Source organism: Gasterosteus aculeatus, chromosome 8 (genome assembly GCF_964276395.1).
Source record: "Gasterosteus aculeatus chromosome 8, fGasAcu3.hap1.1, whole genome shotgun sequence".
NCBI classification, from domain to species: domain Eukaryota; kingdom Metazoa; phylum Chordata; class Actinopteri; order Perciformes; family Gasterosteidae; genus Gasterosteus; species Gasterosteus aculeatus.
In genome coordinates this window covers 4,150,193-4,174,002 of record NC_135695.1, presented here as the reverse complement: position 1 = coordinate 4,174,002, position 23,810 = coordinate 4,150,193, and the positions used below count along the sequence as shown (strand labels likewise).

The 23,810-nt window shown below is 46.3% G+C and overlaps 3 protein-coding genes and 1 long non-coding RNA gene across 9 annotated transcripts in view; 2 read left to right on the top strand and 2 right to left on the bottom strand.

The window, feature by feature from the left end:
• The window catches only part of LOC144411363 (uncharacterized), a 244,779-nt gene that overhangs the window by 100,640 nt on the left and 120,329 nt on the right, over positions 1–23,810 (bottom strand). The window lies entirely within an intron of this gene.
• On the top strand, positions 196–11,598 carry LOC120823777 (calcium-activated potassium channel subunit beta-2). 6 transcript variants are annotated; one of them, XM_040184065.2, is made up of 6 exons: positions 226–306; positions 5,471–5,619; positions 8,210–8,317; positions 9,278–9,448; positions 9,546–9,741; positions 9,821–11,598. In XM_040184065.2, exons 3-6 carry the CDS (start codon positions 8,268–8,270, stop codon positions 10,103–10,105), a joined length of 702 nt encoding a protein of 233 aa, XP_040039999.2. In that variant the 5' UTR covers positions 226–306; positions 5,471–5,619; positions 8,210–8,267; the 3' UTR covers positions 10,106–11,598. The 6 variants fall into 6 exon arrangements, with proteins under 6 accessions (XP_040039997.2, XP_040039999.2, XP_077963693.1 ...); XM_078107567.1 differs by having other exon boundaries at positions 228–306; positions 5,111–5,619; XM_040184066.2 differs by lacking the exon at positions 226–306 and adding an exon at positions 1,573–1,715.
• Positions 12,048–17,977, top strand: LOC120823774 (meprin A subunit beta). Its single transcript, XM_040184059.2, has 15 exons — positions 12,048–12,278; positions 12,449–12,476; positions 12,908–12,958; positions 13,034–13,077; positions 13,324–13,402; positions 13,500–13,617; positions 13,796–13,974; positions 14,097–14,315; positions 14,837–14,986; positions 15,419–15,634; positions 15,726–15,982; positions 16,430–16,640; positions 16,748–16,924; positions 16,999–17,246; positions 17,397–17,977. Exons 1-15 carry the CDS (start codon positions 12,237–12,239, stop codon positions 17,439–17,441), a joined length of 2,064 nt encoding a protein of 687 aa, XP_040039993.2. The 5' UTR covers positions 12,048–12,236; the 3' UTR covers positions 17,442–17,977.
• On the bottom strand, positions 17,803–23,810 carry uhmk1 (U2AF homology motif (UHM) kinase 1). Its single transcript, XM_040184060.2, has 9 exons — positions 22,877–23,810; positions 22,583–22,703; positions 22,315–22,501; positions 22,029–22,226; positions 21,763–21,857; positions 21,604–21,680; positions 20,897–20,995; positions 20,724–20,812; positions 17,803–20,401 (listed from the first exon to the last, which is right to left on the bottom strand). The coding sequence occupies exons 1-9, from the start codon at positions 23,133–23,135 to the stop codon at positions 20,255–20,257; spliced, it is 1,272 nt and encodes a 423-aa protein (XP_040039994.2). The 5' UTR covers positions 23,136–23,810; the 3' UTR covers positions 17,803–20,254.

Sequence of the window (23,810 nt, the reverse complement as noted above, 5' to 3'; positions counted from 1 at the left end):
TACAATAAAATAGTCATTTCTGTTATAAAAATGAATTTATCAATAACCTCAATGAACATTTCCAACAACCGCCTTCACCAGGTCAAAGTTCAAACTTCTGGAAACTGCCATCAGGAAAAGCAGTGAAGCCTCCCTTCCTTCCATTCTCTCTCCGTTTGCTTTTTGGATTCCACATCCTGTGCTCCTAATGTGTGTGTGTGTGTGTGTGTGTGTGTGTGTGTGTCACTCTCTCAGTCACGGACAGACACACACACAGCAGAGCATGCTGAACCAGAGGAGCTTCAGAAGTCCCCATTGCGCCACAGGGTGAGCCCTTTGAGAATTGTAACATTCTTTATTGGCCTTTTTGTATTCAGCGTGTATTGAAAAGGGACTAAAAAGAAGATAATTAAAGAGCTTTAGAGGACGGAGCAGGAGGCGTTTTCACCCTTCTTCCATTTTTTGTGCTAAGCCAACGGTCTCCTGGCTCCTGCCACATTTTCAACAGGAAGAGATCAGAGTGGTGTCGGTCATCTTATTGAACTCTCAAAATGAAGGTGGATCAGCAAATTTCCCATTTCCCATTTGACAGCCCCGTGTCCTCAGGCGTTGTAATTCAATGCTCAGTGGTGTTTTGGTGGGATCGTGACAGCTGTGTCCCTGAGAAGCCACTGGAGGAAGACGCTATGGCCTAACCAGGGCTTAAGGACAACAAGTGTAGAACTCTGAGATTAGGAGATAAATTGTCAGCTCTCCCTGAACTGAGTGGAAAGCTGAGCGATGAGGTTGGAAGGTGCAGCAGAGACAGCTGAGGAGAGATCTGGTCGGCACCACTGAAACCACCTGTGTGTGTCGACGCGGCGGATATGAGGAGCGCACTGATTACCTGCAGAGCGTTCATTTACTCACCTGAAGCCAAGAGCAACCGTGGCATCATATAGCACACTTGTGTTTAGCTGAATTTTGCATTCAGGGTCGTTGCAGGTTCCACGTCACTGAATCTTGGTTTACTGGGAAGCCGTAGTGAAGGGAATAAGATTCTGTAGCAGTGTCTTTTCTTAATATCGTTCTTCGGTGATGGTCACAGTTTGGTTTCCTCAAAGGTGATTGGGATCTTTTCCTTAAAAACTACAGGAAAATAAAAGAAAACACTATATTGTTGATAAAAGCTGCACTGATTCTTATTTACTCTTTTGAAGCTTTGTAGCGGAACTACATGTGCCCTTGCATTGCTTTCCTCTGTTTCCAGAAGCTGTTCGCAGTATAAATGCTCACTATAAACTACTTGCCAAACAGTAGACAAACAATAATTTGTGCATTTAGCAGCTAAAGACGGAGGAGACCAAAAATAGAGCTAAAAGGACATTCAATATTGCCAAATAAATCTCATCTAGCGAGGCTTAATTATTGGTTATTCCAGGGGAAACACTTTTATATTGGAGCTTTAAAGTACTCTATCATGTGTTTTCTTGGGTATCTTCCATCCATTTCTTCCCTTTCACTCTCCGGTTTCCCTCCCACACCAAACCCTTCATCCCTGATCGTTGGAGTGAGCCGAGAGGGGCAGTGTCGTTCCTTATTGTCCCTCACTGTGCAGTGTGGGGGGCATGCCGAGGGCTGCTGTCCCTGCTACACACAATATCGCGTGTTAGCTCAGTTTAGAGGACTGGTGGATTACGTTAGAAAACGAACACCCGCAGCCAGCAAACCTTTCTGGCTTCAGCAGTGTTTGAAAGGTAAGCTTAGAAAGTTTCGACAGAGTAAAACCTTTCTAGGAGCAAAGTCTTTGATGTTCAAGAAGTTGATTACATTTCCCCCAAAAATTGGGGGGGTGGTATGTATACTTTATACTTTTTACTTTATATACTTTAGATAGGACAATTTCTGTGAGTTCTGTTTGCAGAACTTGCAGATTTTCTAAATCACTGAGATGAAAAAAAAATCAATGCCATGTCTTATTTGATTGTATTCTCTGACATCTTACCTCCATGATGGTGGACCTGCTTAGTAAAGAGACAGTAGGGTAACCTCTACCTGAGCAGTGAATGAACTCACTCCGCGCGCGCGTGTGTGTGTGTGTGTGTGTGTTGTAATCCGAGCTTCTCTGCGTTTCGGCAGCCAGGTGCCCGTGCACGTGAGTGCACGTGAGTCCCTCCCTTTGACTCAGAAAGTGAGCGATGGCAGAAAGCAGTTGAAAGCATTGAGCCGAGGGCAACCTTCCACACTCTCCACCACGCTCATCTCAGAGGGCCACAAGCACCTTTAGATTATCTTTTTCTTTTGTTTGTGTAAAAAGGTCATTTAGAAAGTCGACAACATCACAATATGTCGTGTGTAGTTTAGTTTAGTGTGAAACCGCTCAGTGAACTACGTCCCGTCTCTCACCTTCGCTTGTCCAGGCACAGACGTAACATTTTCCATTGCTTTATGGCCATTAACTGTATTCGTTCACCCTCATAATTCTCATAGGCATTGTTTTGGGTTTCAAAACCTCTAAAAAATGCCGTCTGTCTTTCAATTGACTCAAGAAAAGCCAAACATGTCTCAAATACTTTTTCCAAATTTCAATTCAGTTAGTGACAAAGCTTCCGTAAACTGTAGCTGTTCATTTAATTACATGTACTACAAGGACTTCCCAGCAGTGTGGATGATTCCATTAACAGTTCCTCACTATGGGGAGCCACCAAGTCTGGTCCCAACCATTAACAGCAGCTGTCTCCAGCTCTCTGCCATCAACACTCGTCGTGTATCAAACATGCCAACTCTAATCCCATCTACAGTATATCACGTGTATCAAAAAGATTCCTAGGCCAATGGGCCAGTTGTATGTGTCATTAATGCATAAAAAAGTACTAAAAGACTTGTAGTACACCACGCCAGATGGACAGAAGCTATCTTTTCATTTCTCTGTTTTTTAAGTATTTACAATAATTTATGTTCATGTCTGGATCAAACCAGCCATGTTGAGGGCCGATGTCTCTTTGTGCTGCAATATGAACTACTGAGGTGCCCTTACATGTCAGTTTTATTAAACAGCATTCTGCTTGGACCTTCTGATACCAGCCAGCCTTTCTGTACCACCAATGAGTTTGTACTAACAGACAAAAACAATTTTGTTCAAGTTTACAAATTCTTGCAAAAGCATAAAAGAGAGTTCAGAATCCATCAACTGCCTTGTTGTGAAAAATGTAGTTTTTTTGACTTAAAGGACAGGTTCCCAATTTTTCAGGGAATTACAGGATTGCATAACAGACAAAAATGATGCTTTGAGTAATGTGTTTGCTGCGATCGTCGTCTTGTTAGGAGCTACCGGAGCCTTTGGCGTGCTTCAGGTGTGTGAGGGACAACGTGGCGACTCCCAAAGAGGTTAGAAACAGATGCTGAAAAGCGTCAGTTCGATCACAACTGGAGAGCATTTCTTTATTGAAGCGATTGACTCATTGGTTCGTTCAATTATCACTTACCGGTATGTATTTTTGAAAGCGCTGAACGGTTCAAAAGAGTTTCCAATGACGGCGTCTCAGGTGGTTTTGAGGAACAAAGCATCTGCAGGTCAGTTTGTTCCCTTTTATCGCCTCTTTACAGGGTTTTGCTTTGGGATTTTTCATACGTTCTGTATTTGCAGCGTGTTTCCATATATTTTGGATCGTGGTACGTGATTTTGACTTATAGTTACATAAAGCGGCGACACATTTCTCCGAATGGAAAGGTTGTGTGTGTTTGAACCTGCTGTAACAGCAGTGGACGGCAAATGCAGAAACGCTTGAGAGGGACGGTGACTGCGGCAACGTCATGTCTGTTTTATCCCACACGCGTGTGGCTGTAGTTCATTTGACTCCAGCTACATGTTGTCGCAGTTCATTCATTCCAAACAACAGCCGTGTCAGACTCTCCCGTCGGTTCAGGCAGGTGGCAAAAGACATCTGCAGGCTGCGCGCAGTGAAACGCATGCCATCGGGGTAACCTTCCAGGAGCAGCACCATGTCATCACAGCTGCGTATTTGTGCGTGTGTGTTTGTGTTAAGTGACACCGGGGCTCAAGGCCCCCTCCAGCGCCTCTATGAGACGTGACGGGCCGCCAGCCATCTGCAGCAGCATCATTATTAGACCCTCAGAGCGGAGAAGTATCATCAAGAGCGAGAAAGCCTGCTAAGAGTGGTAGACTGAGGGAAGAGAGACACGCGTTTCGTGGAATGGTCCAACAAAGGACTTTCACTCGCCGTTACCTACCCAAGTTGTTCTTAACCGGGTCACGTCCGTTTGACACAGCGTCAAAGACTCGCTAACCTCCCAAGTCAAAACCCAGATGACCCCATGCGGCCTGTGGCAAAGTGTGAATGGAAGGGACGATATTATGTTGAGGTCTGTGTGTGTCTGTGCGTGTGCGTCACGGTGCCACCTGACGATCTCGCCTGCCAGAAAAGCCGCGGGGGTTCATGTGTCAAAAGACTGTGCCACAAGATGCACGACCACATCAGAGAACATTCCCCTCGTGGTGTCAACAGCTCATGACATAATGCCCGTGACCTTTTTGTGAAGTGAATAAATAACTATTTGCATGTGTCACCATGACAGCACTTGTGTCAAAGTGAAATGATCTCCTTTCTTCCTCCTCCTTTTAATATGCTTGGACAACTTACCTGAGCTGTTCATGCCTCCACCACCAGACATCAACCCCCCCCCTCAAATACAAACATATAGACAGAGCCATTGTTTGACATATCTAACATCCACCGAGAGGTCAAAGGCAGTGTGTCTCTGCAGCGAGCGCCCAAGCAAAGTGCCAGTGATTTGAATACGGAAACCACTACGGTCCAATCACAACGTCCCCCCAAGCCCCCGAGGCCCGACCCCTCAGGGACTTTGCTGACGTCTCCGGGTTCAGTGGGAGAGTCGGCGAGGGCTTTAGATGCTGTAAACATGAACAGGTCAGCACTTTGCTGCCACACGGCACGTCACCACGACAACGGCAAAAAATATCAGTTACAATGGGGGTATTTATTTTACACTTTTTACTCTCTGATTTGAACGTTGCTTCAATGACATCATCATGATGTCAATGATGTCGAAATTGAACGCATCATGTGTTTTTTTCCATCTTTAATCTAAACCAGCCTGTCTCTATCCCAAGGACACAAAACGCCGTCCAGCTACGTCCCACCTCCCCGCTGAGACCACACTGGCCTAAACTCAGTGACGTCGCTGTGAGACGGAGCTGGTCCCTCAGACAGACGTCTCACACAAAAGCACCAGGCTTTTGTCTCCTCAGCCACAAACACGAGGGGGTTGTTATTTGCAGCAGAGGCTCCAGAGGATCGATCATGATGGACCACTTGTGGACCACCTGTTTTCCTCTCAGCTTTCATCCGCATGCTTTCTTGTGGAACTGTGGAACTATTGCCATGTTTGTTTAGGAGCTACTTGTTTTTGTTTTTATTGTCTTATTTCTTGTCCTCTGAAGTAATGTAAAACTTTTGTTTGGGACATTTAGAGTAAAAAAGACTCCCAGGTCAGCTGTCGGGCAGAAGCGCGTGCGTTGAATGGAAGCTACATAGAGGAGTTGGGAGGAGGGAGCTGCCACGTTAGGGGACAACGCTAGTGATCATTGACTTTTGTCCCAACAGCACCATCAGAAATCAGGTGAGCTCAAATTCAACATCTTCACCCGATCATTTTACATCTACACAAATAAATAAGCTTTAATTTGATCTAAGCTAAAGAAAAGGGATGTTGGTAGTGGGACACCATTTAAATACCCTTGTGTTGTATATATAAATATGTTATTATATGTACTGTAAATGTTTGTTAGTTTAAGGTTCAATAAAATCTAATAGTGCTGTTACTCATTATTTGATAATACAAACTAAATAAACCAACCCAAAGGCTGGTCTAGCAGAGAGTTTGTATTTCCATCTTTAGCTTTTCATTCTTCACTGGCCGTCTTATCGCGCGTGGAGTAGAATGAACTGTCGCTAAGCCGCCGCTAAGCGCTCCGTCTGAAACCGTGTTCACAGCAACCAAGCAGGCAGCGTCCACGTACGGGAAGAGCAAATATTGACTCAGGCACGCGTCAGGTGATCCGTCATTCATGGCCCTATTACTTTTATAGACCTAGCGTCCGTGTGTGTGTGTGTGTGTGTGTGTGTGTGTGTGTGCGTGTGTGTGTGTGTGTGGTGCATGCTTCAGTCAATATTTTGTCCTGTCGTGTTGACTGCTCCAGGTACAGAGAGCTTCCTGTTTTGGCCTCCGGTCGGTTCCACTTCCTGCTGAACTTTTCCCCCTGAGGGGTTTGCAGACTGTCGGTCCTTTTGTGTGAATACGGTTTTAGCCGCTCAGCGAGCTGCTAATTTATTGAAGTGCTGTTTGTCAAAAGAGGATCAACATGTTCTGCAGCAGAGGCTTTATGAAATGTGTCCCATTGTTTGACACTAACAGCTTTCCCACAACACGGATTGTGAATATATAACATCTAATATTGATCTGGAGGTCCTTCTGACCCTATTGGATTAATAACTAAAAAACAAGATTTTGGCTTGTATGTAACTGTTAGATAATGGCAAAAATAATAATGGGATAGGATTATGATATAACCTTGTACTGCTGCTTTTATGATTAACCTTTTTATTTACTTAAACCAAAACAGTTTTTAAGTTTAAGTTTTTAATACAATGCAATGTAAAATATTCAACCAGCGCTTACAAACATTTGAGCTTCACATTTCAAATGTCAATGAGATGTTAGCCGTTCCACCAACACAACATTTAGTTTGTAAAAGCCAAGGTTCAAATATGTGTTCTACTCATCCTCTCACAACCCCTTAATTCATCTTAAAGGCCCTTTGAAAGGGAGCTCCACCTTCACAGTAATACATGTAACTCCACCCTTACTTGAGGTGAAGTTAGCTACTTAATTTATCTATTTAGTACTTCTGTAGCTTTCCTTTTGTTAAATGCAGGGCATTTATTCTTAATGGACTGCTTATTTGTCCAGCCTTTTAAACAAACTACTTTTCATCTATATTTATGCACATTTGTTCATCTTAATATCCCCATCATGCACTGAATGAGAACGAGGACAACGCTGGTATGTGTGTGGCCACCTTACGTGACATTTACTGTGTGTATCATTTGAGTGACTGATAGAACGATCAACAGCACCACCAGTTGGGTGATTTCGGCACGTCATGCAGAGGACGTGCCGGGCCGCTGGGGAGCGTCTTAAAGCGTAGAGGGGGTGATGACCACGCGTGTGTGTGTTTCCACTGCTTTACAAAGATAACTCCCACTTTATTATGACACGCCTGTGGACCTGTGCAGGTATGCCGGCAGTCAACACACGCAGCAAACATAACTCAAACCGACTAACGGTCTGAGGGAAAACACGTGCAGACACACAACGTCAGCACAACAGTTGTTTCAGGTGACGTGTGTTTCCACACTGGCTGAGGAGATGCAGGCAGATTGATGGTCTGTCTCAAAATATGTTATAGAGGCTGCTCGCAATCATATGACAACAAATACATACATGAAACAGCCTTTTCAGGTTGTTTCATGTATGTACTGTTAGAGTTATCTAGGATTAATACTATTGACTAGCCTCTGTATTGATGTTTATTAAATAGGAGAAGTGAAAGGTGCACCTAAAAATTACGAACAAGCCCACACTAGATCCTCATCAAATGTAGTTGGTGTATTTCATAGCATTATTGAGATATACATATAAGAAAATAACTAACTATAAGGAGGCAGAGGCAAAAGGAGGCAGAACTATAATCACACGCACACACGACTTGTTAATCCTCGGCTGTAAATAATGGCGAGGCATGCCGGCCCAGCTCAGTGATGACATTGTTTTTACAACCAGAAGGGGTAGTTTGTTCCTCTTTGTTGTTGAAGAAAGAAATGCACTTAAAATAGGAACGGCCTTTGATATTCTGACCCAAACGTTCTTTAACATTTGTCAAGATTGTTGTGGAGTGGTCCCATAAAAGTGGCTGTAACCCATATAGAACATTATACCACATAGAGAGACATGTCAGGAATTATTTCTAGTTAATATGTAACATTTCAAAGTCAATAATCTTATTCCACTACTTTTAGTTGATAGATTAAGTCACCGGTAAATTCTCCCTGAGCATGGTCTATTTCTGGCCTACTTCTCCTGACCCGTTGACAACAGAAGTCGGACCAGTTCTGGAGACTTTTTGAATCACTGTCTTGGAAATTTGCAGGCGGGTCAGCTCCTCCGGCAGCAACAGTCGACCACAGTTGCCACATTCCTCAGAGAGCATGTTTCTGTGGGCAGGAAGGAAAGCAACCGATGGAAGAAGTGAGCACAGGTATGTAATACTTAAAAAAATAAATAAAAAAAAGAGTGCTGAAAATAATGGATTGCAATGTTTGAAAAGCAGTTGCAATAATATTAGTAGGAAATAACTGAAGTTCGATGTATTTAGGGGATGATAGTAATTGAAGAGGAGATGAAGCAGTTTGTCTATAGATGATGAAACAAATAACAATATCTGCTCAAGTTGAAGTCGGCATGTAAGTGTGGCACTCAGTGCCAGTTGGTGTTCAAGCAGTGCCGACAGTTGAAGGGTAACCGATGGACACTTAAATAATCCGTTTGTGTTGTGACGAAGCGTCAGAGATTTTAAGTGTGTGCACTGAAAACAGTGAAAGTGACACTAAGGTCATGAGCTGAGGCAGGACGGTGGGTAGTTCCACACTTTAAGAAACAAAACAGAAAATAAAATGATTAAACCAGTCTTTTTGCTAATAAAACGGATGCTTATGTGATCACATGGTAGATATTCCAGGACGTAGGAGCACAATGACAGGATGCTCTCCAGGATCATATTCAGAACATCTAGCACAGTTATATACCTTCGGAGAGGATCTTACATAGCACAGAAGCTCATGAGGAAAAGAAAAGGTATATAAAGTATGCATTTATGTCCCAGGTTTACCAGTGTAGGAATCAGGTTCAGCAGTTGGAGGACCGAACAACAAGAGTTGTGTTGTTGCGGGGAAAAAACAAAAAAACAAAAAAAAACAACTTTAAACTGTCAAGGTGCATTTCTAATGTTGAGCAGTGAGTCTACGTGATACGCAGGTATACGCCGTATACCCACCAACTAAAGCGCGATGATACGTAACGCCACCGTTGTGACAGAACGTTCAGTGGATCGCGTGTCATCGATAACAGGGGACAGGCGAGTATGACGCTGGGAGGGGAAAATCCCAGTATACTCACTACAAAAATATAAAATACACCACTGATGTTAACCTCTTTTCAGATCCATCTACCAGAACATTCGTGAATATGACGTCCTGGACAGGAAGAAGACGGAGACCGCTCTGAGGGCGGGGGAGGACCGAGCCATACTGTTGGGCCTCAGCATGGTCGTCTTGTCGGTCATGATGTACTTTGTCCTGGGAATCACCATACTGCGCGCTTACTCAGACCGGTAATGTCACGAGCTCGCTTCTGTATTTTCCCACCTTGTGACGAACCACCAAACCAGTTGAAAGCTCACGTTGGAAACATTCGCTCTGTCTCTACAGCGTGTGGACGGACAAAACTAGCTGCACCGTTGTGAATTCCACCATCGTGTGCGATGTAAGCTGTTCGTACAGCTGTGGAGCAGAGTGCCGGAGGAGTTCCCGTTACCCCTGTCTGCAGGTCTTCGTGAGCCTCAACTCCTCAGGAAAGGTGGTGCGATTGTTGCACGACGAGGAGACGCAGGACGGCGATCCAGAGGTGTGGAGCACGACACAACCTCACAATGAACGATCCCCATACAAGTCTTAATAACTCTTTTTTTAATGCTTCCTTTCAGTGCTTTTACATCCCAAAGTGCCATAAGGACTATGCAGCCACGCACGCTGTCGTTCAGAACATTTCTGAACGTCTCAGGTCTCAGCGCACAGTTACGTGTTTTGTGGACCCCACGGACAGGACGGACAGCGCCATCCTGACGCAGATCTACGGCCGGGTTGCGGTCTTCCACTCCCTGTTCTGGCCAACCTGCACCTTGATTGGAGGAACCATCATCATTGCCATGGTGAAGCTGACCCAGTACCTGTCAATCATGTGCGAGCGAGTAAGCCGCGCTAAGAGGTGACGTGTAGGACGGCAGTGAGTTCAAAAGGGAGCTCCTGACATGTGGACATGGGGACAACTGAAGCAGCTTCAGGGGAACAAGACTGAAGGACACAGAGGGGAAGTCCTGGGGAGAGAAGTGGTCACTCTGACAGCTGGAGTGTGGGATTCAAACATATTTATCAGTGACAATCGAAAAGCTGATAGAAAGTAAATACATTTTTGAGACAGGCTGGAAATTGAAGATAAACTGGCCCTGCTTTGCAACTCGACACGAATTAGCCCAGTCGTGCATTTTCAGACTGTTTGCCAGACAGAAGCTTTGAGTGACTTTGTACATATGAGACATAATGTTTGTAACAACTCTGCGTTATGTAGCTTTACAACTGTTTTTTATTTGACGTTTCTGTGTTTACTTGCTGAGGGATAAGATGGATACCACTTATTTGTCGACCAATCATGATGTTGCAGCTGATTAGCTTAGCGCAAAAAACAGAAGCCTGGAGGTCAAACTAGCAATTTTCTGCGGCAACAAACTACTACTAGAGTGTCAGAGTTCAGTCGCTTGTATGTTAATTCTTGTCTGTATACATGTTCTAGCCTGGGCTAACCACCCGCTAACTAGCTTCACATTTACCATACAAGTGTGGTTTTGATGTCCTCATGACTCTCGGCAAGACAAAGTTTGATGTTAAACTGCAATTTCCAAGCGCACTTTAAGCTACCTCGGTCCTCATTAGGCCCACCGTGGGATGTGCAGGTCCTACGTGGAAGAGATTTACCAACCACTGCTGTGGTATTTAACGTTCCTGTACTAAGTGCACAAAGTGACCAATTTTCTGCTCCCCCCGACTCCCCCCGCGCACTTACCACATTCGGTAACGTCTTTGACCTCCTCTCATGCTGAAGGCCGGAGGATACGTTAGTATTAGCCTTTCAGACATTATTGTGCGTACAGTAAATCGTCCAGCGCAATTAAGGAAATGGCTTCTGGAAAGCAAAATTAAGCCTATTTTCTAAAAGTAGGCTTAACAAGGTTGACTCACAGCTTCTGTCAGGGATGTGTGAAGGAGGTAGGACTCAAACGCAGACTTCTCAAAGCAATAGACTTTAATAGGCAAAAGCAAAAGGCCAAGGGGCAAAAATACACAGGAACCAGGGGAAAAACAGCAGGCAGGAAACTACAAACATCCACGACGATAGACAAGGACATGCGTGGCCAAAGACAATGACGCGACAAGTGACAACAGACACACACGGCTTAAATACACTAGGGAGGTGCAGGTGATTGGACACAGGTGGAAACTATTAGACGATCACAGGGGATGACGGGACAAGGCAGGAAGTGAAGTTACCCAGGGACACGAGTGGCAGAAAACTACAAAATATTACAGGAAGTGAACCACACCGTGACAGCTTCTTTCATAACACCAGTGCTGCCTGTGACTGATTTCAAATGTTCTATCCAACCATGTTTTATTGCATTAGTAATCAATAAAAATAATGTGCCTGTTACCTCTTGATATTGAAGTTTACACGTATACCTTTATGCATTTTGACGTAGGCACAGTTTGACATCATTTCCGAGTGTGTCACAGGACCACGGTGGCCTCGTGGGTACATAAAAATGTGAAAGGCCTTCTCTAGAATTTGGTTTGTTCTGCTTCTGTAGAAACATGGCGGTGGACGGTGGTGCACCCCCCCGTGAAGAGGACTCCTGCCTATGTAGACATGAATTGAAGTACAAACACTGAGTGATTCTTATTTGAAGGTTAAACAACAGACACAAAAATATAAATCAAAATGAATCCTACATTAATCCTACATTCTGCTCTTTTATATCAACTTCATGCGGAAACCATTGCTTCGTTAGTGTGTGCGTGTGTGTGTGTGTGTGTGTGGCAAGTCTTCTAAACCATCTCCCCCAGTGCATGTTAGTTAGTGCGGCTGCGCTAGAACGATAAATCGTAACTATTGCATTAATAATTAATATGACAACTGTCTAATCTTCCTCGATCCGATTCGTAAAAGTAAGAACGTGTGAATGTTGCGTGAGCCTCAGGGTGTCTTCGTCGGAACAATCAAAAAGCAGCACAGGATAAGTGAGGCAGGTTGAACCAGCGCAGTGTGAGTGTGTGTCTGCTGCTGCCGCCATGGCACTGGGCTGGATCGCCCTGCTCCTCGGCCTGGGACTGGTGAGTGTTTGCTGAACCATTGTGAAACATTGACATGTTGTCTCTTCAGTACTAAACCATGACATCGCTCCAATGTTGAGTTGTGGCCCTGGTTGTCAACTTGTTATTTAGTGAATCGTGTCATTCATTTTGTCTATTGATTGATGAGTATTTTCTAATGCATTTTCTAGGCAGCAGCTAAGTTAACGGGTGATACAGGTGAGTCACATGATAATGTTTACATGTTAATTACGGTGAAGAAGTATGTTCCTGCGGTTAAGGAAAGACCTGTGATCTTTGGGCAGCTTATGCATGATCTTGATATCAGAATCTGTGCCCCCTTCATACACTGTGCATTCAGCTAACTAGAGCCCTTCTTCTTCCCCCTTTAACGGATTTTACTGTGCCAGCAAAGTGAACATCTGAAATGCATCTGTGATCCTGCCAAATGGGCTGTCAATCAGAGCGACGTCCATTTCAAATCGTAAAATAGTCCGGCGGTAATGGATAAAGAATAAGGGTGATAAAAGAGATGTGACATTTTTTAAGTGAACGCGTTCTCGTGTGTGTGTACGGGGCTCAATGTTAACTGCGTCGTTAGGAAGAGTCGCCCATATTCAAGCTGCATCTTATTGATTCTGCATCTACAGAAACGGACGTTGATGCGGGCCATGACTGGGACATCTTCAACATCAATGAAGGTTCGTGAACACACTAGATTTGTTTGCTTTGTTGTCTCAAGGACTTTCATCAAAAACACACATTTTGCTTTGCAGTGGCTGGGCTGAACCTGCTGGAGGGGGATATCCAACACGAGGAGGTAAGTTATCTACATATACGGGTCTACTTGACCATAACGTTACAGTTTTGTCTCAATGCCGGGCACAGAAAGGGATTGTTCCTTAAATCATACTTCCAATAGAGTGTGTCCTTTCTTCTGTATACATGTATAAATACATGAAGGAAAGCTATAAGAGCCCACGGTTCCGGGTGTATCACTTGATCAAGTATGAGCTCTGTTTCTACATTATCTTTCACCACCTTTTGTTTTCTCCGCTCCCATCAGACGTTCGACAGAAACTCCATCATCGGAGACGAGTACCGCTGGCCGACAACCATTCCCTACTACCTCGAGGACAGTCTGGGTACGAACCATTCACACTCCGCACCACGCTGTCATGGATCTGCACCAAATAACGCTGCCACTTCCCGTCTACGTTGCTCACATCGTGCAACATGCAGATATGAACGCAAAGGGAGTGACCCTAAAGGCGTTTGACCAGTACAGACTGAAGACCTGCATCGACTTCACACCATGGAAAGGAGAGCAGAACTACATCTCCGTGTTCAAAGGGAGCGGGTGAGCGCCGTGTTGTTAACATTGTCCACAAACTACTGCTTTAATAACAAAGGGAACCCCAACAGGGAACATAATAATAGTGTGTAATTAATGTCAATATAATGTGCCATTAGTTATGTATAAATGTCTCTGTTCCTCACCAGAGTGAAAACTGCATTTCACTTTCCCGTCTCCGTAGATGTTCTTCCTTTGTGGGCAACCAGCATGCGGGGAAGCAGCGTCTGTCCATCGGTAACAACTGTGACCGCCTGGGAACCGTTGAGCATGAGTTCCTGCACGCTCTGGGCTTCTGGCACGAGCAGTCCAGGGCCGACCGGGATGATTACGTCAAGATCATGTGGGATCGCATCAAACCTGGTGACGAGCCCTTCAAATACAGCTCCACTTCTTTTGAATTCATTCACAAAAGCTATTTTACACTGAGTGTTTCAATAAAAAAAAGGGCCAAACTCTTCCTGATATTCCTTTGGCCTCCTCAGGTAAAGAGCACAACTTCAAAGCGTACGACGACACAGTGTCCAGCGCGCTGGGCGTTCCCTACGACTACGGATCTGTGATGCACCACAGCAAGACGTCCTTCAACATCGGCTCCGAGCCCACCATCGTCACCAAGATCCCCCACTTCACGGATGTGATTGGTCAGAGGATGGGCCTCAGTGCCAGTGACCTCGCCAAGCTCAACAGCCTCTACAAATGCAGTGAGTCCACTCCACCGGCCGTTCTGTCTCCCAAACTATAACATGAGACGTAAAACTGGAACGATTTGAACAATCGATAAATGAAATCACCTCATAAAATAAAATTGTCCTATAATAACCTAGAAGAGTTACAAGAAAAGGTCTGAGTTTAGGTCTGTTATAAAATTATGCTAATTTACATTGATAATCCAAGGCAATAATCTATCACTTATTGTCCTTGGTAATAGAGATCCCAGAAGCGCAAAGTACTCATTATGCAGCCATAGGCTGACCGATGCAGAAACACTGTTCTTTGTTCCTTGACGTAACCATATTTGCGTGGTGGAACCTTTGCTCTGTCTGCAATATTACCCATATATTAAACTGACTGTTGTTCCCCACATAACCTTTTTTCTGGCGGGCAAATAAAAGTTATATCTCCATCCATTCATCCATTTTCCTCTGCTTATCCGGGGTGGGGTCGCGGGGGCCGCAGGCCCAGCAGGTTGACCCATGGTGACTTTGCTGTTTCTTCTTCACAGCCAAGTCTTCTACCTTTGTGGACAGCTGCTCCTTTGAGCTGGAGAACATTTGTGGGATGATTCAGGATCCCGGAAAGACAAAGTGGGAACAACGCAGTTCTACAAGCGGAGGCCCCCAGACCGACTTCTCCAACATGGGGCAATGTGAAGGTGACTGTCAATCAAAAACAAATGCAAAGTAAAACAGCAGAAAATGCAGATAAAGTATGTATGGTATAATAGTTAGTTAGCAGCTGATAAAGCTCAAGAACTGCTGACTGGACAAAAACACAGAGGGGTGTGTGTTTTTGTCCAGTCAGCAGTTCTTGAGCTTCATCAGCTAATCAAGCCTCAAACAAAGCCGGCCGTGGCAATTAGCGTCTGAAGATATTTAAAAAAACAAAAGTGCTTCAAGTGATTTACAACAGCCTGTACAGCCTGGCAGTAAAAACAAACTATTAGTGATTTATTAGAAATAACTTTTGTAAAACGCAGGCTAATAAGAGCGGAGCCCTCATAGTCCAGGCCGTGGTCATGGAGACTTTAAGTCATGAATTGACAAATGGACCAGCCCCTCCCACTGTTGTCTTCACCTGCTCTCAGGAAAAGGCTACTTCATGCACTTCAGCACGGCCTCTGCTGAACCCGCTGGCCGTGCGCTCCTGGAGAGTCGTTGGCTGTACCCCAAACCTGGAGCCCAGTGTCTGCAGTTCTTCCTCCACAACACCGCCGCAGCTGACGACGTCCTCAACATCTGGGTGAGAGAGTACGACGGGGTCAACCCCAGGGGGAAACTCAACCTCTTCAAAAGAATTTCAGGTACACGAAGGAATCTTAACCCAATACTACAGTATATTAATAAACGCGTCATTAATGTGTCGAACGCGTATTCTGACTGCCCTCTTTACAGGAGGGGTCACGGGCTCCTGGGAGCTCCATAACGTCAACCTGCATGTGAGCCGGAAGGCCCGAGTGGTTTTTGAGGGCGTGAGGGGAAGGGGTCCGTCGAAGGGAGGCTTCTCTCTGGATGACATTAACCTTTCTTCCACAAAGTGCCCCCAGCACATCTGGCACATCTGCAACATCACCCGCCTGCTGGCCACCACCCCAACAGGAGAGAAGCTGTACAGCCCTCGCTTTCTTTCCCCAGCGGGCTACTCCTTCCAGGTGAACACTTCTTTAATGTCCCAATCATCCAATCTTAAGGGAAATTCAAAGCCCGACTGAGTTTTGGTTGCCAAGCTACCACTTGACATTTGTTTTAAATTGCCATTGCGTTGGTCGGTGAGGCTTTTAATGCGGCGCTGTGCTACTTTCACACTTAAGATCCTGCAGCCTCTAATCTGCTTCAATTGAACAACGCTGGGAAAATTATCCTTTTTCCTGAATAGGCCCTCGGAGAGGCAGTAACACTTTGAAAACTAGGTCCATCTTGAAACAGGCCACCAGCACTACACCCCATCCCAGAATCACATTCACGCAGCTCCCGACCTCCTCTCTTTATCCACGTTTTACATGTTCTTCAAGACAAAGGAGACAGTAAACCAGTTACAATCCCATCCCATGCACGGTGCTTTGGCGTTACTTCCTGTGACCGTCTTCCATGATCTGTAGGTTGGTGTGTACATCAACGGAAGAAGCAGCCGTCCAGGGTACGTGGCCACCTACTTCCACCTGACCTCTGGCCCCAACGACCACAACCTCAAGTGGCCGTGTCCGTGGCAGCAGGCGACCATGGCCCTGATGGATCAGCAGTCTGACATCAGAGAGCAGATAAACATGCACCGAATGGTTACCACCGAGCCCGACAAGATGTCGTCTGACGGTGAGATGTCTTGACACACTCATTCTCTTGTTTGCACGAGGATTTGCTGCTTTGGTCGTCAAACGGACAACAAGCTATTAACCATGCCCCCCCCCCCTCCCACCCAGGCATTGAGTACTACTGGGACAACCCCAGGGAGGTGGGCTCCAAAGTAACCGGGTCTGACGGCAGCTATTTCTACCGGGGCCCAGGCAGCGGGACAAGCACCTTCATCACCCACAGCAGACTGAAGAGCAGAAAGTTCATTAAGGGAGACCAGGCCTTCTTCCTCTTCAGCCTGGAAGGTGTGCAGACGGGACAACTGTGACGTACATCGACGGTCAACCTGTCTCTAAGAGACCACTGCTCTCGTCCTCAGATATATCGGCTCTGCTGGCCTCTCAGCCTCTCGACAGCCCCGCAGTCCAAGCGGACGCCACTCCGGCTGCAGACCACGCTGCTCCGCAGGGGGCCGCTGCAGTGGTGGTCGAAATTGTGGCGGGATGCGTGGCGGCAGTGATACTCGTGGTTTCCGTGGCGATCTTAGGGAACAGCTGGAGGGGGAGGAGGAGGCGGCAGAAGAGCGGCGAGGCTGAGATCACACAGGACACGCCTGGATTCATGGAAGTCAGTGACAAGCATTAGTGTCACCGCTATAATTCACATGATAGCAATAATTTACCGTGTATCATTAGTGCTGATGCAGCCGAAGCAGACGGTCACGTTGTTGGCTTGCGTTTGAGAAATATGTCATTGTATGTTTGTGTTTTATTACAGGAGCAGCCGACAAAGGATTTAACATCCATTCGCACAACTCCATGAGGTTCCAGTAAAAAGGAAGAAATGGGGACCCCCATCTGAATTAATGTTAGAGCATTACGGATGTGATTTTGCCTCCAGGGTCTCTGGTCTCTCTTAGAATTGCTGTTCTTTTTCACATAATACATTTCGACAGAATCAACATTTTTTTTAAATCAAATAAATAGCAAAACTGTTAAAACCTGTTTCCCTTAGTAGTACTAGTATATTATCTATGCTATATATTTTAGTGTAATTCAATTGTTTACCATATGGATATCTCAAATATACGTCTTAAAAGGCTTAAACCAGACTATACCCATTGTTCCCTCAGTCAACAGGTCACCGATTCAGCCAAAAACACCAGACAAACATCAGTTCATAAGTTCAATCACCATTTTTATTATTGGATTGCCACGACTCGCTCTGAACTGGACGGCTGTAAAGCACGGACAGACTCGTACGTTCTCACCTTGTGCTTTCTGTAAGCGTGATCCTTTGCTTTCCGTCCAGTTTGACCTCTCAAACAAACTGGTACAAATAAAACCAAAAGTCATTAAGATGGTCTTAACTTCTCCCTCCTCATCAAATCATTTTGTAGTTTCCGTACGCTTGAAACAGTACGGCTAGATTTGGGTTTTACCCAACTTTGCATATCTCAGTTCTACAACGCTTTTCAGTCCATCTTATTGAGTTTTGCTTTCTGGCACACAAAAAAGTATAATGCAGCTTTAAATATAACACAATATTAATAAACAATGTTTGTTATTCGTTGTAGTGTGATTGTTGCCCACAGTAGTCGCTGTGACTGACTTCAGGGAAAGGGCTGCGTCACAATGAAGCATTCCATTGATTGCCTTCATGTTGTTTTATTCATGTTCTGTAAAGACTTAAATAATGTGGCCGTTGTTATTAGGAACGGATCATATGGACGCCACAGTGTAAATAGCTTCTGCACGTGCACTTACTCATTCAAACTTGCATCTCCTTGTGAATTAAAAAGAAAAACACAGAAAACCACCAGGCTTTGGAGGGTTGAGAGCGGATCAAGTCACGGACATTAAAAGTGCGGTAGAGTCCAGTGGTTTCAAATCAACATTTTTAGGACAGCGGCGATCTCGAGTGGAAACATTGGAATTCACATTTCAGGCACAAACAAATAAAGGTAGTAGAAAAATATGTTTTTGAAGTACTGTTTCTAAATGAATTTCTCCCAATATAAATATACTTTCTTAGAGGGGAAGGAACGATGCGTCACCTGCATTTCTGCTGCTCTCTTGCCTCGTGTCTTTATTTCGCTTTACTTGGTCTGTCAAAGCATTCTGTAAACTCACCCTGTCCATGACGTTGCTCCAATCATACAGTTTTTGATCCAGCTCCACTTGTACAACTGAAGCGGTTGCTTTGCTCGTAATGCAAAACCCACCCATTGCAAGCTGTTCAGTGAAGATGGCGCAGTCTGGGAAGTGACTGGCGGCCTAAAGAGGCGACTCTGCCACATGGGGGATTGTCCTCTGAGGCATCTGCGTCCGGGCTGCTGGAGGATCAGACTCAGGCAGGTGGAGCACAAGCTGGCGTTATAGCAGCATTTTGGTTGGTTAGCTAGCTTGAATGCTTGAATGCATAAAGCAAACGTTTCCGTGGGCCCCAGTGGGCTGTATGGGTGACAGATATATACGGTTACCCGAAGGTGGGAAAGGAAACGAAAACCTTCAACAAAAAGTATTTTACACTAAAAAGATTTTTTTTTTTTTTTTTTTTTAAAAGGTACCGTGCAGGCTGACTCTTTGTGGCTTCCGTGCGATATAATCATGCGGTTATATAAAAATGTGCTACTGCCCCCCTGATTTAACACTTTCTCTGTTTAATTTCTTATTTGCCAGAATATTATAACATTTCTTGTAAACTGATAGACGTATTTGCCAAGAGGGCTTGCAGGCTACTCATCGATCCAATAGCTAAATCACAAACTAAACTTACAACAATAGCCGAAGCAAAATATGTAGTTCCATTGGACACAGACACCGTGTCTAAGTTAGAAATGTCCAACTTGGGCAAAAGCAAATCCAAACTGCACTTCTGTCCACCCGGATTGTCCCCGTTTTATATATCAGAATGACGCTAGAAACATTTAAACACATGGGGGGGCTGAACACTATAATTCAAGAGGCCGTACTTGGCTTTATAAGTTAGAAAACATTATCTAACAATTCTGAAAATTCTGTTTAATCTGGAGGATTCACATTATGCAAACACGTCGGCCCTTTTCCTGAAGCTCAAACTGGCTCAAAGTATTTGAAAACATTGACTTGTTCCTTTCAGTGCTGCAGTCAGAGCAGAGAACTCAACGTACGGCCTCGTAGATCAACGGATGATGAACACAGGCCCTGCGGTTAGTAAAAACGCTACATGGCTACGGGACAGGAAACCAGGGACGCTCGGCTCGGTGTCACCCTGCTACCGGTCCGTAATCACACTCCTGACACCAAGTCCTCTAAAGGTTCTGAAATGGAACGCAGCATTTGATGAAGGCTTTCGCTCCGGCCATCCGAATCGGATTTCCAGATCATCTCCATGAAAGAGACGGACATGAGGCTGGAACAGGAGCCCGCGGTACCCAGACCAGGGGCCTGAGGCACTGTGAAGAGTAGGGCCGACCGCGGGGAGCAGAAACGACAGCAGAGTTCAGTTTACGGTCTGCAAGAACCACCGATTCAAGGTAGAAAACCACATGAACGACATGCTCTGAGCCCCAAAGGGAGGAACTGGACCCCTGGCGAGCTACACCGCGATGTTCTTTCATGCAAGCGAAGCTGACCGTATCGAGCCTTAAGCCTTCACTGCACCGTCTGGTACAAGTAACCTCTTCTGTAGGCGCTGAGAGGGTAGAAGGTGGCCACAACAAACTTCCCGTCGAAGGTGCGCCCCGTCAGCAGCCTCTGAGCCTCTTTGGAGTCACTGGAGTTGGCGTACTCTACAAACACCTGATGGCAACACACAAGTTCATGGATCAGTGCGTGGACGCATCCGACGCGTGCGTAACCCCGGACGTCCACTGGATGCGGCGCTCGGCCCTCTCCGGTGACGCCGGGGCCTTCAGGCACATCAAGGTCCGCCGAAAATGTTTCAGAGGCAAAGGCCTTTTCTGCCATTTTTTTGTGTATTTCACAAATAAACTACTTTATAGTAAAAAATGTCTTCGTGATGTTTGTTTTGCTACCACCTGTTACTATAATGCAGCTGCTTACATGTTCAGTTTAATTGGAAACCTTGTGAAGATGCTGTTTTATTGAACAACGGTCTGACCTGTCCCTTCCCGGGGTTCTCCTTGGGGATGAGCAGAGAAACCACGGAGCCGTACTTCTGGCACTCCTCCTTCATGTCCTCCAGGATGTCTGGGAGACACAATGACAGACATTTGGACTTTTACCTCTATACATTCACACAGCGTTTTATAATTTAAAGACAAAGTGTTGCACCTTCATACTCTTCCTCATTGTGCAGATGGCTGTCATCAATCAGGTTGAGCAGGCGCAGGACAGGAGTCGGGAGCAGAACCAGGTCTTCGATGTGAGGAGCTGAAAACATTCAAGTAAATATCTTTGTTGATAATAATGATGGAGATCGTGTCAGCTCCCCAAAAGGGAAGTTAATACATCTCCGCGTTGTAGCTGGCAGTCAAGTCATAAACCCGCCCCTTCTGTGTCAGCTGATGGGACGGGACAAACCAAATCAAAATGTCCCTTCTTATTCTTAGAAGAACAGGCAGTTCTTATAACGCTGTTGTAGGGTCAATTGTTCATTCTGATGATACGGTAGGGTCCAATTACTTGTTTGATGCTAGAAAGAATGTCGGACAGCCTCTCTGAGTGAAGTAGCAGCTGTTGCACATTCTGAGGCTCAGGAAATGAACGAAAAGCAGTGGAGACGAGGTCAAAAGCACAAATCCCCAGTCTGTGTAGTAGAACATGCTCAAGATGATCACAAATATATTTACAGAGATTGATTATTTTTCTTTTTCTCACGTGGGTAAAACTCTTACCGCTCCATCACTACTGCACAGACTGTGTCTCTGTTCACTTAAGACCTCACAGTGTCCGCTCCCGTGTCCAGAACATTCCTACGGTGAATGTCGTACACGCTCAGATTTAATAATCTTGAAGGACGTCCAAATATCGACCCATACCAAAGGGAATACTGAAGAAGGGGCTCAGCAGGGCCGTCTCAGTGGTGCATCGTTGCTTTGGCTCGCTGAGAAGCATGCTGCAGACACAAAGTACCAACGTAACTAGAGGCAGTATCCCTGTGTAAACACACAGTAGAGTGGGTCTGAACGCTTACTTACCTTTTGATGAGGTCTCTGAGGTGATAGACAGGGATGGCAGGGCGTGCAGCGCTGTTGGTGGCAAAAAGCTGGTCTACAATGGCGGCACTGTTATCCTGGAGAAGACATTTTTTTGGTTTCGCAAGAAATGGTTCTGCTTTATTCAGCTGGTCCTTGCTAAACAGAACATTGCAAACTTCTACAGACTACCTTCATTTGTTTACAGATTTATTTATTCCATTAAAATCGATATCATTAGTCCACCAAAGAGCAGAGCTTTGTCGTACCTTCCACTTCTGCGAGCGGACGGTGTCTTTGAGTTTGATTCCCGAGAACATCTCCAGCAGGACGATGCCCAGGCTCCACATGTCCACGGCGGCAGTGCAGCCCGAGTCCCCGTCCAGCTCCACCCCGGCCTGAGCGAGGCCGTTTTGCAGCTCAGCTTCTGGAGCGCGATACCCGTCCGTCTGGATGTACTTGACGTCCTGGACGAGTTGAGCCAAGCGAGAGAGTTAGAGATGCAATGCTAGATTCTGCTTTTGCCGACATTCAGACCCCCCCAGGCGAGCCCACCTGGTTTCCCTCTTTGAAACTGAGGCCGAAGTCGACGAGCTTGAAGCACTCGTCGTCGGCGCTCCAGAGAATGTTGCGCGGCTTGAGGTCGGCGTGCACGTAGCCCTCCCTGTGCAGGAAGGTGAGCGCCTCCAGCACGTCTCGGGCACAGTGCTGGACGAGCCACAAGGAGTGTCCCCGCTCGGGTCTGCCAACAGACGCCACGGCGATCAACAGAGATCCAGTCTCACCAGTGAAGACTCGCCATCGCTCGCTGTAGTGAACCTACCTGGTACCACCGGTGCTCCTCACCAACAGATCCGACACGCTGACGTCCAGGAGCTCCAGCAGCAGACAGCGGGTGGCGGCACCCACGCGGCTGTGGTTGGTGAACACGCCGTACAGAGTCACTGATGGGAGGGAAGACTCATTACAAACCGCCCGGCCGGTTCTCACGATGATGAAAGCACGAGCCTCCAGAGAGGCACTGAGGTACGTTTGCTGCGGGACGATGCCGGTGGACGGTTTAGGCGTTTATCGTTACAGAGCAGGTCAGCCGTCATCAGAACACCGCGATACGTACCGATGTTTTTATGCCCCTGGATGTCCTCCAGCACGGAGCGCTCCTTGCGATACCCGTAGTCTACTCCCTGCGGGTCGGCCCGGAACTCCTTGACGGCGGCGGCGGTGGCGGCGGCCCTGCCCGAGCTGACCCGGTACACCGAGGCCGAGACGCCCTGGCCGAGCCGCGACCGGACGGCCCAAATCTCACCGAAGATCTCGAACAGCACCGGCGCCGCGCTGTGGCGCTCGGCGGCCCCCGGGGGCCCGCGGTGCGCCATGGGGCGGCCCGGCCGGCAGAGAGCAGGCGGCGGCTGTTACATGGCCCGCGGCGGGGCGACGGGACGACGGGACGCTAGCCCCAAATAAAGTATCTGCTCCAAGGGGCCAAACTAGCCGCCCAGCTTCAGCACGACGTCAAACCACTTCCACGGCAAGCAGGGAGACGCCTGCCTCATTGTACGGTATCTTCCAGAATATAACGACAACACAATGTTTTAGCTGCAGTAAAGTTTGGCCCAAGTTGGAACTCGGGTGGTTGTTATGGGTCTCGCGTCCTCTTCCTCGGTGGAGGTTTCTGCTGCGTCGGTCCGCGCAGTACGCCGCCTGTCGGCCGGAGGGCCGCGGCACTTATTGTTCCCATCAACTCGTTCACGTTGCTGTTTTGTTTGTGTACCTTTTTTCCCTTCATAATTCCACGTATGACTTTGTCTTCATTCAAATCCCCCAGAGTTCTCAGTGGCAAGTTTTCTTTGGTTTGATTAAATGGTTTTCTATCCGTTAAGTATTAGCATGTGAGTTACATTTATGTGGTCATTAAAGTGTAATTTTTTGGAAAAGAGAGAAAGCCCCTCCGTGTTACTGTGTCATTATTACCTTTATCATGCGCCGGACAGCGAAGTATCACGTGGTTCAATAAAAGCGCCTCCGCTGTCCGTCATCTGCTCGTGAGGTCT

Coding starts and splice junctions, on each gene's coding strand:
- LOC120823777 (XM_040184063.2), top strand. CDS start 263: ATGCTGAACCAGAGGAGCTTCAGAAGTCCCCATTGCGCCACAGG. Junction 8,318..9,277: donor GATGGAAGAAGTGAGCACAG/GTATGTAATACT, acceptor ACCTCTTTTCAG/ATCCATCTACCAGAACATTC. Junction 9,449..9,545: donor CTGCGCGCTTACTCAGACCG/GTAATGTCACGA, acceptor CTGTCTCTACAG/CGTGTGGACGGACAAAACTA.
- LOC120823774 (XM_040184059.2), top strand. CDS start 12,237: ATGGCACTGGGCTGGATCGCCCTGCTCCTCGGCCTGGGACTG. Junction 12,279..12,448: donor TGCTCCTCGGCCTGGGACTG/GTGAGTGTTTGC, acceptor TGCATTTTCTAG/GCAGCAGCTAAGTTAACGGG. Junction 14,316..14,836: donor CAACAGCCTCTACAAATGCA/GTGAGTCCACTC, acceptor TCTTCTTCACAG/CCAAGTCTTCTACCTTTGTG.
- uhmk1 (XM_040184060.2), bottom strand. CDS start 23,135: ATGGCGCACCGCGGGCCCCCGGGGGCCGCCGAGCGCCACAGCGCGGCG. Junction 22,502..22,582: donor AGGAGCACCGGTGGTACCAG/GTAGGTTCACTA, acceptor GTCTGTTGGCAG/ACCCGAGCGGGGACACTCCT. Junction 21,858..22,028: donor TCCGCTCGCAGAAGTGGAAG/GTACGACAAAGC, acceptor TGTCTTCTCCAG/GATAACAGTGCCGCCATTGT.